Source organism: Bison bison, unplaced genomic scaffold (assembly GCF_000754665.1).
Source record: "Bison bison bison isolate TAMUID 2011002044 unplaced genomic scaffold, Bison_UMD1.0 scf7180017864139, whole genome shotgun sequence".
Lineage (NCBI taxonomy): Eukaryota > Metazoa > Chordata > Mammalia > Artiodactyla > Bovidae > Bison > Bison bison.
Genome location: NW_011494711.1, coordinates 12267791 through 12283642, shown reverse-complemented (window position 1 = coordinate 12283642; position 15852 = coordinate 12267791). Strand labels below are relative to the sequence as shown.

Here is a 15852-nt window from a genome sequence, read left to right as displayed (position 1 = left end):
ATATACTTAAATTAAAAAAAAAACATAGTTAATTAGACTGATTTTGTAAGAAAATTCTTAAATTCAAGTATCATTTTGATAATTAAGATCATCTTCAAATACTTTTGGCTATTTCTCTGGAACCTTCTCAGATGTAGTACTTCTAAAATCCAAATGTTAAAAAACTCAGCTTTTGAAAGGTTACCTAACAATTTTCAAAAAGAAGAAAGCCATTTTGTTTTGAAAAGGATAAACATACTTTATTCATGGAGAAATATACATCATTCACAGATCAATGAGGATCTGCTGTAAATTTTGCAATTAGGTATTACTTTTGAATTGCACGATGGTATTTTATGGAAATCCAAATTTATGTAATTTTATAGTTATTAAATGTTCTAGAAATAGAATGTTTTAATATAAAATTAAGTGTAATATATAATGTAAAACAGTATATTTTATCCAGTTTTTTTTCTAGAATAATATTTCTTTTTTTTTTAATTTATTTATTTTTACTTTACAATATTGTATTGGTTTTGCCATACATCAACATGCATCCGCTACGGGTATACACGTGTTCCCCATCCTGACTCCCCTCCCACCTCCCTCCCTATACCATCCTATTTTGTTTTATATCATATAAATAATTATCAAAATTATATATATTTTTATAATAAAAATTTTATAAACATATAACTACTCAACTGAGAGCTTTCATCTTGTAGGTTTGGTTATTACAGTGATATATAATTTGAATAAGCTTGATTTTCCAGTTTTCCAGCATGCCACTTGTTCCTAGAAAACTTAATTGGTATTATTTTCAAATAAACATCTTTGTTTATTAGTCACACCAGGAAATTTATTATGTAAATTTTTTATAGGAATTGTTGAGGAGTACCAGTTGCCTTATTATGACATGGTGCCTTCAGATCCCTCGGTAGAAGAAATGAGGAAGGTTGTTTGTGACCAGAAGTTCCGACCAAGTATTCCAAACCAGTGGCAAAGCTGTGAAGTAAGGCTATGTTCTTATATATATTTTTTCCCATTATAATTTTGAGGCAAGTATCAGAGAGGATTTTCAAACACCATGTAGTTCCTTTCTCTTAATCTAGGCCTCCAATTCATTTCACGTATGTGGGTATATGTCTTTGTATAGGCTTCGGAAAGATTTTATTCCCTATAGCTGCTGGTGTCATAATGCTAAATTATGTGACAGGAACTACCTTGCCATCCCAGTGACTTTACATAAGACTTTATTTCTTGCTATGCCAAGTCCCTTACAGGTTAGGCAACTTTCATCAGCTTCTGTGCTATATTTGGTGACTCGGTAATCCAGGTGACTTTGACTTGGGGTGCTGCTATTTCAACACACAGTTCCAGAGATATAGGTCAGGGGAAGGGAGAAGCTAGAGGGTCAGACACCAGCTCTCTAGTGCTTTGCCTCAAGTGACACACAGCACTTCCACTCATGGTTCATAGACCAGAACCAGATACACAGTCCCATCTAATTGAAGGGGGCTGGGGATGTCAGAAACACAGGCATATTCAGAGGGTAGTCAATGTTTGTGCTACACAATTATTACAATTTTAGTCATCCTTATATTCAACAAATTATTCTTAATCCCTAACTTATGGTTTTCTTTCATCAGAAAACTTCCCCATAGCAGGGATCATTGTTGTTTATCTCCTTATCCTGAACCACACATGTAGTAACCATCATAGAGCAGATATATTGTAATGCTTGTTTTGCCTATGTGAAGAGAAAGACTTTTCTAACTCCCACAGGAAGTAGAAGGGAAGGTAGGGGAAAAACTATAAATCATCTAACAAATTCCAAAACTATTTTAATGCTTTAATCTCCCCATCCCAATTACAACTGTTTATCTTCTGTCATGTTTAAGTGTAATGCTTGAGGTCTTTTTTTAGGTGACATATTTTAGTTTTGGCTTTGTCATATGTCATGTCTTAAATAGTTATTTTTCCCCTCATTTTTCCTCTCCTTCATGTTTCACTCAACTTATTTTCTATTTAAGGCAAGATTTATGTCCTGATATTTCAATTTTGTTTAGAATACAGGTAAAGTATTCTATATAGGTAAAATATACTTATTTTAGAAGCAGAATTTGAGGCATTTATAAAAAAATTGAAATTAAATTAAAATTGTTTCTAACATTAACCATTTCATGCATGAATGAAAGAATATTAACATATATATAAATTTAAAGGATAATATTAGAATTCCACATTTGAAAAATAGAACACTTCTAATACCTTTGAACATTCTTCACCCTTCTGAGAGGCTGCTATTGTAACTAATAATTTTATTATTACTTTTCTTTTCTTTAGAATTTACCTATATATTTATGGCTAACTTTTGTTTATTTGTGAAATATATTATTGATACTATGGGTATTCTTCTTAGTTTTTTTTTTTAACTTTACCTTATATAGTACAGCTATTATTGGTTTATTTTCATATCTGTATAGTACTCTATTGTATGGATATAGCACAATTTCTTTTTTTCATTCTGCTGTTGATTGCCATATGTGTGATTTTTAGCTTCTTTTAGAACAACACTGCTCTGTGTGTATATGTCTGTAGAAATTGGGTATAAAACTGTAGATTCTTTTGGAGTGTCCACATAGATGATCATTCAGTTCAGATCAGTTCAGTCGCTCAGTCGTGTCCGACTCTTTGCGACCCCATGAATTGCAGCACGCCAGGCCTCCCTATCCATCACCAACTCCCAGAGTTCACTCAGACTCATGTCCACCGAGTCAGTGATGCCATCCAGCCATCTCACCCTCTGTCGTCCCCTTCTCCTCCTGCCCCCAATCCCTCCCAGCATCAGAGTCTTATCCAATGAGTCAACTCTTCGTGTGAGGTGGCCAAAGTATTGGAGTTTCAGCTTTAGCATCACTCCTTCCAAAGAACACCCAGGACTGATCTCCTTTAGAATGGACTGGTTGGATCTCCTTGCAGTCCAAGGGACTCTCAAATAATGAGAGTTCTAGAAACAATCCTCATAGCTTTGTTATTGCAATTTCTAGGACTTCCAGTATAATGTTGCCTGGTAAGGATGATAGGTTTGCTCCTACATGTCTCACCTTTGAATGTCATATTTGCTGTGGGTTTTGCTCATAAAAACTGACTTTTGTTTGATAAAAGCTTTCTTCCTATCTCTGAGGTGATATGTCATTTCTGCTTTAGTGTCTTATTATGATAGATTGCATTTATGGATTTTCCACTGTTAAACCAATCATGCATTCCTAGAATAGGCCTAACAATGTCATTTTTATACAATGAATTTTCTACATTTTATGTAATGAATTTGTTCATTTTTGCCCAATATTTTAGTTCTCTTTTGTTTTGTATTAATCCCACATATTAGATATTTATGAGATATTTATACCATCATCGTTTTTTTTCTGGAATTGTGAACATGTTTATCATTTTCTTTGTTCAACATTCCTTCTTGGGTCTCAGAGCTTCATTTTAAGGTAATTTTCTGATTTTTTCATGTGCATCTTCTAAATGTATTTTATTTTAATTGCTTTTTAGTGAGGATCTAAAAGTTGTAAGTTCTTTCAGTGTTTGGGTGTCTGAAAATATCTTTATTTTGTCCTCAGTTCTGAACAAATAGTTTATCTGGGCATTAGAATTTAGGTTTGCAGTTATTTTCTCTAAGTACTTTAAAGATGTTATTCCACTGGCTTCTAACTTCCATTATTGTTGTTGAGAAGTCAGCTAATTTTATTTTTAGTTAATTTATCTTTTCTTCCAGACCTCTTTAAGAACTTCTTTATGTCTTTTGCATTCTGAGTTTCTCTATGATGTATTTGGTTTGGATATCTCTTGATTAATTTTGCCTGGACGTTTTGGACTTTCTGATTCTTAAGATTTGTGACTGTCTTCAGTTGTGGAAAATTCTGAGCCATTATCTCTTCAAATAGTTCATCTTTTCATTTTTTTAATTGCCCATTTTTAGAGAACTCACTGTATGCATGTTAGACCTTTCATTTTACTTTGCTTGTCTCTTATTCTTTCCTATTATTCATATTACTGCATTTATGAATAATCTCTCATATTCATCTTACAGTTCACCAATTCTATATTTACGTGTGTCTAATCTGCCATTTGGGCTACCCAGGTGGCACTAGTAGTAAAGAACCCATCTGCCAAAGAGGGAGCTGCAAGAGACGTGAATTCTACCATCCCTGGGTTGGGAAGATCCCCTGGAGGAAGGCATGGCAACCCACTCCAATATTCTTACCTGGAGAATCCCATGGATAGAGGAGCCTGGTGGGCTATAGTCCATACAGTCACGAAGAGTCAGATACAAATGAAGCGACTTAGCACAGCACAGCACAATCTGTCCTTTAACTCATCCATTTAGGTTTTTATTATAATGGTTATATTTTTCATGTCAAATTTTACTGACATGAAAAGTACTTTTTCTTTTGTAAATACACTTTTTTATACTAATGTTTGGACTTTTCTCGTTGCTTTTACTTATTTTATTTTTCATATCATTTAACTCTAACATCTAGTGTTTTGATAGGTTTGATTTTCCTGTTTTTTGTTTTAACTGCCTCTTGTTAAAGATGGTTTGTTTCCTCATCTGCTTGTGAATTTTCATTATGAATTCAGGTTTACTGCAACATCATAAGGCTAAGCTTTGATTTTTTTTCTTTACCAAGTGTCAAGATTTAGACAAGTTTCTTTGCAAAGTTCCTTCTACGACCAATTCATCCTTACAGTCTAGACTTTGTAAACATTTTCATCTGACATTTTTTGTGTGCTGTGGACTATGTTTCCTGTCTTTCACATGTAGTCCGTCAATTCTGAAATTCTAGACTGTAAGATCCAAAGATGCCCCCAGAGCAGCTCCTTGCTACAGTGATTTCTTTCACCACTCTGGATTCATGCCTTCTCATTGTTTTCCCTTCTGAGTATTTATCTTATTTATTTACCAGTTCACTTATACTGATTTTTATCATTATTTTATTGTGTTATAATTTACATATACAAAATGCATAAATTTTAGTGTCCAGCTTGATGACTTAAAAAAAAAAAAAGTATATGTGTATACTTATCATCAAGATCAACACAGAGAATTTCCAGCCCATCCCATATCCATTTTTGTCTTTAATGTCCTTTCTTAGAATATTTTGTAGAATAGTCATTCTGTCATATTCCCATAATTAAATTAATTAATTTTCAATTTTCAATTGAAGGAAAATGTATATCCTCTATAGCGTTAATATCTGTGTTTTTACAGAATTTTAAAAAATATCTTAATTTCACTGTTCAGTTCAGTCGCTCAGTCTGTCCAACTCTAGGCTACCCCATGGACTGCAGCACGTCAGGCCTCCCTGTCCATCACCAACTCCCTGAGTTTACTCAAACTCATGTGCATTGAGTCGGTGATGCCTTCCAACCATCTCATCCTCTGTTGTTCCCTTCTCCTCCTGCTTTCAATCTTTCCCAGCACCAGGGTCTTTTCCAATGAGTCGGTTCTTCACATCAGGTGGCCAAAGTAGTGGAGTTTCAGCTTCAGCATCAGTCCTTCCAATGAATATTCAGGACTGATTTGCTTTACGATGGACTGGTTTGATCTGCTTGCAGTCCAAGGGACTTTCAAAAGTCTTCTCCAACACCACAGTTCAAAAGCATCAGTTCTTTGACACTCAGCTTTCTTTATAGAACAACTCTCACATCCATACATGACTACTGGAAAAGCCATAGCTTTGACTAGGTGGACCTTTGTTGGTGAAGTAATGTCTCTGCTTTTTAATATGCTGTCTAGGTTGGTCATAACTTTTCTTCCAAAGAGCAATTGTCTTTTAATTTCATGGCTGCAGTCAGCATCTGCAGTGACCTTGGAGCCCAGAAAAATAAAGTCTGTCACTGTTTCCTTTGTTTCCCCATCTATTTGCCATGAAGTGATGGGACTGGATGCCATGATAGTTTTCTGAATGTTGAGTTTTAAGCCAACTTTTTCACTCTCTTCTTTCACTTTCATCAACAGGCTTTTTAGTTCCTCTTCACTTTCTGCCATAAGGGTGGTGTCATCTGCATATCTGAGGTTATTGATATTTCTCCCGGCAGTCTTGATTCCAGCTTGTGCTTCATCTAGCCCAGAGTTTCTCATGATGTACTCTGCATATAAGTTAAATAAGCAGGGTGATAATATACAGCCTTGACGTACTCCTTTTCCTATTGGAACCAGTCTGTTGTTCCATGTCCCATTCTAAGTGTTGCATACAGATTTCTGTATACAGATTCTGAATACCAGACCACCTGACCTGCATACAGATTTCTCAGGAGGCAGGTCAGGTGGTTTATATTCCCATCTCTTGAAGAATTTTCCACAGTTTGTTGTGATTCACATAGTCAAAGGCTTTAGCATAGTCAATTAAGCAGAAGTAGATGATTTTCTGCAACTGTCTTGCTTTTTCGATGATCCACCAGATGTTGGCAATTTGATCTCTGGTTCCTCTGCCTTTTCTAAATCCAGCTTGAACATCTGAAAGTTCGTGGTTAACATACTGTTGAAGCCTGGCTTGGAGTATTTTGAGCATTACTTTGCTAGCGTGTGAGATGAGTGCAATTGTGCAGTTGTTTGAGCATTCGTTGGCATTGCCTTTCTTTGGGATTGGAATGAAAACTGACCATTTCCAGTCCTGTGGCCACTGCTGAGTTTTCCGAATTTGCTGGCATATTTTGTGCAGTACTTTCACAGTGTCATCTTTTAGGATTTGAAATAGCTCCACTGGAATTCCATCACCTCCACTAGCTTTGTTCCTAGTGATGCTTCCTAAGGCCCACTTGACTTCGCATTCCAGGATGTCTGGCTCTAGGTGAGTGATCTCACCATTGTTATCTGGGTTGTGAAGATCTTTTTTTTTATAGTTCTTCTGTGTATTCTTGCCACCACTTCTTAATGTCTTCTGCTTCTGTTAGGTCCATACAATTTCTGTCTTTTATTGTACCCACCTTTGCATGAAATGTTCCCTTGGTATCTCTAATTTACTTGAAGAGATCTCTAGTCTTTCCCATTCTATAGTTTTCCTCTATTTCTTTGCACTGATCACTGAGGAAGGCTTTCTTATCTCTCCTTGCTATTCTTTGGAACTCTGCATTCAAATGGGTATATCTTCCCTCTTATCCTTTGCCTTTTACTTCTCTTCTTTTCACAGCTATTTGTAAGGCCTCCTCAGACAACCATTTTGCCTTTTTGCGTTTCTTTTTCTTGGGGAGGGGTCTTGATCCCTGCCTCCTGTACAGTGTCACAAACCTCTGTCCATAGTTCCTCAGGCACTCTGTCTATCATATCTAATCCCTTGAATCTCTTTGTCACTTCCACTGTATAATCATAAGGGATTAGCTTTAGGTCATGGAGAAGGCAATGGCAACCCACTACAGTACTCTTGCCAGGGAAATCCCATGGACAGAGAAGCCTAGTAGGCTACAGTCCATGGAGTCACGAAGAGTCAGACACGACTGAGCAACTTCACTTTCACTTTTCACTTTCATGCACTGAAGAAGGAAATGGCAACCCACTCCAGTATTCTTGCTTGAAGAATCCCAGGGACGGGAGCCTGGTGGGCTGCAGACTATAGGGTCTCAGAGAGTTGGACATGACTGAAGCAACTTAGCAGCAGCAGCAGATTTAGGTCATACCTGAATGTTCTAGTAGTTTTTCCCACTTTCTTCAATTTAAGTCTGAATTTTGCAATAAGGGGTTAATGATCTAAGCCACAGTCAGCTTCTGGTTTGTTTTTGCTGACTGTATAGATCTCCATCTTTGGTTGCAAAGAATATAATCTATCTGATTTCGGTATTAACCATGTGGTGATGTCCATGTGTAGAATCTTCTCTTGTGTTGCTGGAAGAGGGTGTTTGCTATGACCAGTGCGTTCTCTTGGCAAAACTCTGTTAGTCTTTGCCCTGCTTCATTCTGTACTACAAAGCCAAATTTGACTGTTACTCCAGTTATCTCCTGACTTCCTACTTTTGCATTCCAGTCCCCTATAATGAAAAGGACATCCTTTTTGGGTGTTAGCTCTAGAAGGTCTTGTAGGTCTTCATAGAACCATTCACCTTCAGCTTCTTCAGCGTTACTGCTAGGGGCATAGACTTGGATTACTGTGATATTGAATGGTTCACCTTGGAAACAAACAGAAATCATTCTGTCATTTTTGAGATTGCACCCAGGTACTGCCTTTTGGACTCTTTTGTTGACTATGATGGCTACTCTATTTTTTCTAAGGGATTCCTGCCCACAGTAATAGATATAATGGTCATCTGAGTTAAATTCACCCACTCCAGTCCATTTTAGTTCACTGATTCCTAGAATGTCAGTGTTCACTCTTGCCATCTCCTGCTTGACCCCTTCTAATTTGCTTTGATTCATGGACCTAACATTCCAGGTTCCTATGCAATATTGCTCTTTACAGCACTGGACTTTACTTCCATCACCAGTCACATCCACAAATGGGTGTTATTTTCGCTTTGCCTCCATCTGTTCATTATTTCTGGAGTTTTTTCTCCACTGATTTCCAGTAGATTTTGGGCACCTACTGACCTGGGGAGTTTCTCTTTCAGTGTCCTATCTTTTTGCCTTTTCATGCTGTTCATGGGGTTCTCAAAGCAAGAATACTGAAGTGGTTTGCCATTCCCTTCTCCAGTGGACCACGTTTTGTCAGAACTCTCCACCATGACCCGTCCGTCTTGGGTGGCCCTACGTGGCATGGCTCATAGTTTCATTGATTTAGACAAGGCTGTGGTCCATGTGATCAGATTCTTAGTTTTCTGTAACTGTGGTTTTCAGTCTATCTGCCTCTGATAGAGAAGGATAAGAGGCTTATTGAAGCTTCCTGATGGGAGAGACTGACTGAGGGGGAAACTGGGTATTGTTCTGATGGGTGGGGCCATGCTTAGTAAATCTTTAATCCAATTTTCTGTTGATGCGGCTGTCAGGTCATGGTGTTAATTTCACTACAAAGGTTTTAAAGAAAGCTTATATGCTCTGAAAGCCCAAGGGTAGAAATTGTTAGCTATTTTATATATAACATATATAATTTCTTGATTGAAAGCATATTATTTTTATGCAGCTTTGATGGAAGAGAAAAATTTTCATAAAATGCATACATAAAATGCATGAAAATATTAACTAATTGCATTTCAATGCTTATTGATATTCTCAAGAAGATAAAGCTATTCAATTGATTTTACTTACTCTAAAAGGATATAGTATAACGTGACCACATTCTCTTTCCTAAAATTATGTTTAGCATAGTAGGTGGAAGCTAAATAAATAGTGAAAGTGAAGTGAAGTCGCTCAGCCGTGTCTGACTCTTTGCGATCCCATGGACTGTAGCCTACCAGGCTCCTCTGTCCATGGGATTTTCCAGGCAATAATACTGGAGTGGATTGCCATTTCCTTCTCCAGAGGATCTTCCGGACCCAGGGATGGAACCCAGGTCTCCTGCATTGTAGACAGGCGCTTTACTGTCTGAGCCACCAGGGAAGTCCTGGTAACTAATCTCTACAGAAAAGATTAAATAAATGAAACTGATCTTCATTTCACCTTATGCTAATCAAACATGCCCTTAAATATAATAGTGTAATTCCATAAACCAAAATGCCATTGAGCAAAGGCTCCCTATCATCTCCTGTAGCTGCCTCCAAGGTCCACAAATGATAGCTGCAAACCATCTAGCAAGCAATGGGCCATGCACTCTGCCTGAGTGCAGAGCAGACCTCCGGGCCCCTTTATGAGAGGAGATACCCTGGTCTTTTTCTGGGAGAAGTCACACGGTTCATGTCACAGGGGAGACACTATGGATGCTGTCTGAGGGGAGATGACAGGTCTCTATCTGAGGGGAGATGACTTGGTCTCTGTCATAGGGGAGACCCCCAGGTCTCTGAAAAGAGGCCCTCCTTCTGTCTAGGGGAGAGCCCCAGTCTTTATATGATAGAAGTCTCCCTGGTGTCTGTCTGAGGGGAGACACTCTAGTCCCTTTCTGAGAGGAGACACCCTGGTCCCTTTCTGAGAAGAGACATCCTGATGTCTGTCACAGGGGAGACACCCTGAACACTAGCTGAGGGGGACACTCAGGTCTCTGGCTGAAGGGAAGCATCCTGAACTTTTTCTGAAAGAAATTGTCCTGGTCATTCTCTGTCTGGATATGCCATGGTCCCCCTAGGAGGAGATGCTCTGGTCTCTGTCTGAAGGGAAAGCCCTAGTCTGTGAGAGAAGTTGCTGTGGCCCCTTTCTGAGGGGAGATGCCTTGGTCCTTGTCTGAGGGGAGACACTCTGGTCCCTTTCTGAGAGGGGACACACAGGTCTCTCTCTGAAGGGAGAAACCTTTTTCTTGGAGGGGAAATGCCCTAGTCTTTTTGTGAGTTACCTTGATCTCTTTTGGTGAGGAGATGCTCTGGTTCCTCTGAGAGGAGATGCCCATCTGTTCAAGGTCAGACGCCCTGGTTCCTTTCAGAGGGGGGATGTCCTACTCTCTGAGGAGAGCTGCCTTTGTCCTTGTCTGAGAGGAGACTCCCTGATCCCTGAGAATGGACACCTTGCTGTCTGTATAGGAAAATGCTCTGGTGCCTTTCTGAGGAGAGACACCCTGGTCTTTTTCTGAGAAAAGTTGTCTTGGTCTTGGCCTGAGAGGAGAAGCCATGGTCCTTGTCTGAGGGGAGATACTTTGGTCTCTGTCTGAAGGTAGAGCTCTGATCCTTTTCTAAGAGAAATCCCTCTGGTCTCTGTCAAGAGGAGACACTCTGATCTTTTTGTGAGAGGAGGACTCTGGTCTCTGTCTCTGGGGAAATGCTCTAGTTTCTGTTTTTCTTTTTTTTTTTCAGATTTATTTATTTATTTATCATTTTCAGCACTGGGTCTTCATTGCTGTGCTTTGGCTTTCTCTGGTTGCCATGAGCAGGGGCCACTCTGTTGCAGTACGTGGGCTTCTCATTGTGGAGACGTCTTCTCTTTTGCAGAGCACCAGCTCTAGGTGCACAGGCTTCAGTGGTTGCAGCTTGAGGGCTCTAGAGTGCAGGCTCAGTAGTTGTGGTACACAGGCTTAGTTCCTCCAGCGTCTGGGATCTTCCCGGACCAGAGATTGAACCCATGTCCCCTGAATTAGCAGGCAGATTCTTAACCCCTAGACCAGCAGGGAAGCCCTGGTTCTTTTCTGAGGGGAGACACTCTGATGTCTTTCTGAAGGGAGTTGCCCTGGTCTTTTTTTCTGAAAGAAATCACCCCGGTTTCTGTCTGAGAGGAAATGCTCCAGTATTTTTCTAAGGAGAGGTGCCTTGACCCTTGTTTGAGAGGAGACTGGTCCTCTCTTCTGGTTACCACGTGATCCTTGTCTCAGAGGAGACTCTAATCTCTGTCTGAGTGGAGACGACCCAGTCTGTGTTTGAAGGGAGACACCCTCGTGTCTGTCTGAGGGGAGACGCCCTGGACAGGATTTTTGAGGTGATTTGACCCTAATCTCCTTCTCCTATTGATTTAAATTTATTATTTCTATATCAGAGCTTAGCATCAATTCCTGCGTTTGTGATTTTTCTTCTCTTGTACTGTGTTTTGTGCTAAAGATTTTGATATTTTTTTCTCTTAAGGCACTCCGAGTCATGGGGAGAATAATGCGTGAGTGTTGGTATGCCAATGGGGCAGCACGACTAACTGCTCTTCGGATTAAGAAGACTATATCTCAACTTTGTGTCAAAGAAGACTGCAAAGCCTGATGATGAAAATCATGTTAAAAAGAAATAATCACACAGCTTTCTTTCTCATTTTCCCTTTTTATGTGAATTTTTTGCCTTTGTTTTGTCCTTGTTTTTGTTCTACCTCAAAGATAATGCAGTGCAGTATTTAAGTGCCCAAAGGCACCATGAAAAAATAACTAAAGTCAAGTGTGGGCTGGAGTTGATGTCATCTACTCCCCATGTTGTCTTTAATTTTATTTTGAAAAGCAACACATCAGCTCATCTTTTTATTTAAGGAACATATTACAAAAGTGTAAAATAAGCTATATAAAGTAAGAAAAGTTATTAAGGTTTTATTTTACTTGAATCAGGAGCACATGAATGAATAGAAAAAAATATAAAAGTCCATTTACTTTTTCTGCCGAGATGAAAACTTTTCATTAAAAATGTGAACTGGAACATATTATATCTAAACAAAGCTTTAGATTATATAATCTATGGTTTTTTCTATTTTTTTTTTAAATGAATAGGACCTTTAAAAAATTAAACAGTGCTCTGAAGTTTAGGATACAAAATACGTAAAAGTAGACCTGCTTGATTGGAAGATGGAAGTGAGATCAGATCACTTACTTGGTTTCTCCTTCCCTGTCCTCCTACTCTTCGTAATGCACAACCACAGCAGCTCCTGAGACAAACAGTTTGAAAGTCACTGAGATTGTTACTTTCTCTTATTTTCACATGAGATACCTGACATTTTGAATCATTGAGAAATGTCCCAAAGTGACACAGCTAGTGACAAAGCCAGTGTTAGGTCCAGATCTTGTGATGATCCACGTGGTAGGTTTAGCTAGCTTCCTACTTTCCCTTTAATTCCTATAGTATTTCTTCTCCCTGTGGAGAAACAACATCTTTCATGATGATATTTGTGGTTTAGTCAAACAGAAGGCAAATTATTTTGCAGAATCCTAATGGACCTGGATGAACTCCCAGGACAATATCCTGGGTGTTTTCCTCATGGAAATTCCATAGTCAACCTATTTGTTAAATAGTTTTAATGTTCTCTCAATAGTTCCAGAGATTAATCCGTCATAAAAATCCATTGTCAGAGATTTTTTAAGGCATTTTTTTAATGTTTTTAAGGCATTTCAGAGGTCCCTACTACCTTTGTACATATACATTTAGAAAGAGGACAAGAAAGGAAGAGGTTACTAGGAGATATTTTGAGGAAAAATTAAGAAAACTCTTAAATGAAGTGTAATAACCAAACCTAACTAAGGATTATCAGTAACTGTAAAGGATATTCTCTTGTCCTTTCAAAATGAGCAATGAGTGTGGAAGAATGCTCATGATAATTTTGCTCCTACTTCCTGTAGAGACAGAAGTGAAACATTCTGAATAATACATGGGATATTAAATATTTTTTCAAATCTATAATTCTGCATTGGCAATGTTAAATCTTCTAAAACATTGTTCAGAATGTTTTTATTCTTCTAAAATGTTGTTTCCTAAACTCTGTTCCTTAGAATGCTCTTCTGAGATGATCAAAGACCAAAAGTATTCTTTGATACATCTTAGAAAGTGATACTGCATATTAGCATATTATGTGCTTTGTGAAGTCTAGCAGTAAAAATTGTTACTTGAATTTCTTTAAACTGGATTTCCCAAATTATTTGACCAATGGGACTCTTTTTATAAAAAAGAGGGGAAACCTTTTATTAGCCTAAGTTTTAGTTTCTACAAAGCATGGCTTGGGTAACAGTGTTCTAAAGGATGTGCTCTATATAGAGCACAATCTAGTGATTACACTTCATTCCACTATGAAAATATGTTACTGAACCCATCTTCATTTGACTAGGATGAGCTATCAAAGGCAAGAATCGGACAGCTCTAGCTTGCATATTCTTTCACTCTCATTCATGCAGTTGTCCATTCATTAAAGAATATCTTCCTTGCCACAACTTTGGGTCCAATAAGGAAATTAAAAGATGGATAGGTTCTGTTCTCAGGGATTTTGAAGTCTAATTTGGGAATAGGAACAGGGGTGTGGGTGTTTGGGGGAAGTAAATTGGCAAATAAATATGATACAGATTAGGGTGTCTCAAATTCTGTGTGATGATGGTTTTCAAAAACAAATCCCAATTTGCAGTGCATTTAGAAAGTATCTTTAGTTATTCCAGACAATCTAAATTATGTAATCAATTTTTTAAAGTACATATGGGAAGAGATTCTAAAAAAAGCTTATGTGAAGGGGTAATCTTGCTTGTGCTTGTTACTTTAATTTCTCATAGATTGTTTCTGCATATATGAGAATGAAATTATTTATGTACTATGATTGTATGACTTTCAAACAAGAATAATATTTTCTCTTTTATTCATGTATGTTGGGTGAATATACTTACTTAATTTTAAGAGATGATTTAAATCTCCATTTTATTTGACATTATGTTTTATAATCTATTTGAAAGTGTCCATAATTCCATAATTTTATTGATTCAACTTTCACTCTAGGGCAATCTGTACATTTTGAGATATTTTCCTCATTTTTGTGTTGGTTAACTGTACCTCCTAACTGAATAGTCTTATATTTCAATTTCCAAAATATATTTTTAAAGAAAAGGGGTAGGTTAACAAAATGATAGGGACCTTAACTCTCAGAATGATTATAAATAGAAAATGCTTACAAAATAGGATATAGCTTAGAGCATTAGACAAATTTATTGTATATAACCTATGATGTTAAACTTTATATTGTTTCTTTTTGATAGAGTCTTACTGTGTAATATTTATTTCTTTTGAATTTTGTTGTAAGCAAAAAATTATTCTTCTTAGACTCAGAGTGTCAGTGTTCTTTTCTCCTTTCAAATATTTTGGCTTTGGGTATAATGTGAAGCTTGGGAAAATGCTATTTATGAAATTTCAGTACTGTATAAAGTGATGGAATTTAAATGCAGCATCACTTCCTTAAACTAAGGGAAACATCATTTGTTGTCAATATTTCAGCATGAACTTGTTGCCTTATAAGCTAAGCATTTAAGGATGTAATTGGTACAGATTCTGTTGTGTGCTTTATTCTGTCTAAAATATTTGGCATGTCACATCTAGAATTCTTAATTCATATTCTGACTTGAAAGTTAAGTGAAACATGACTGTGTCGTGCACTATTTTAGGTATAGCACTTGCTTCTCATCTTTATACTTTCAATTAACTTTGCATTTTAAATTTCCATGATTATATGAAAATAGTAACCTGATTCTAGTGTCTGAAGACTTCAAAATCAGCTTTTATTTTAAAATGAAAATCTACAATAGATTCACTAGGTTAGATGTTCCATAAACATTTATTATTTGTAATACTTCTACCTTAGTAGAATTATTAAATAAAACAAAACAAAACTACTTCTACTATCCTGGAATTTTGCCACCATTTGACTTACTGGGGCAGAGAAAACTCAGGGCTATCTTAGAATTTATGCAAAAGTACTGGAGGATCCCATGGACAGAGGAGCCTGGTAGGCTGCAGTCCGTGGGGTCGCAGAGTCGGACATGACCGAGCGACTAACACTAGCCTGGCACTAGAGCTCCAGGGAAACTACTAGCAAATCATCCGAAGGCAGGAAACCCATGTTTGCCATTATACAAAGTTCAACTTAAAAATACTTAGCAGGGAATAGTTTCTGGTTAGTTATTTTAAAATAAATATGGAAATGTAATTCATTTAAATAAATTTAAAGTATGGATATTTTATTTCCCATAAGGAAATCAAGAAAGTAACAATAGCAAATGAGTGAAGTTAATGTCAGTTGATGTTTTCAATAATTGTTCTTTTAGATGAATTTACAACTACAGCATTTTAAGTTATTTGGAAATGTATAAGAATTAGTATCTTAAGATGATGTCATTGTGTTTTTCAAAGAGTTTATAAATATTTTTTCTTTTGTGAAACCTACTACTTCTATATTTGATAATATTTTGTGTTAACTCCCTCCACAAGCTACCACATGGACTTGATGTGTTATTTAGTAAAGACAGTAATCCCTTTGTTCCTGAGAGTTTCTTCTAGACAGAAAAGAATTTCATTTGGAATACAAAAATTTCATTGCAATGTTAAATAGAATTTATGTAGTATAGAAAATTTTCAAAGTGTTTTAATGCAGAA

At 37.1% G+C, this 15852-nt stretch overlaps 1 protein-coding gene across 1 annotated transcript in view; it reads left to right on the top strand.

Annotated features, from left to right (window-relative positions):
• The window catches only part of LOC104988651 (activin receptor type-1C), a gene marked incomplete at its 5' end in the record, with an annotated part of 23093 nt that extends 8175 nt beyond the window's left edge, over positions 1-14918 (top strand). The window contains 2 exons of the mRNA XM_010840030.1: positions 861-991; positions 11611-14918. Of these exons, the coding sequence (XP_010838332.1) occupies positions 861-991; positions 11611-11736 (257 nt within the window). The remainder of the gene's footprint in view (positions 1-860; positions 992-11610) is intronic.
• Positions 14919-15852: the final 934 nt, after the last annotated feature.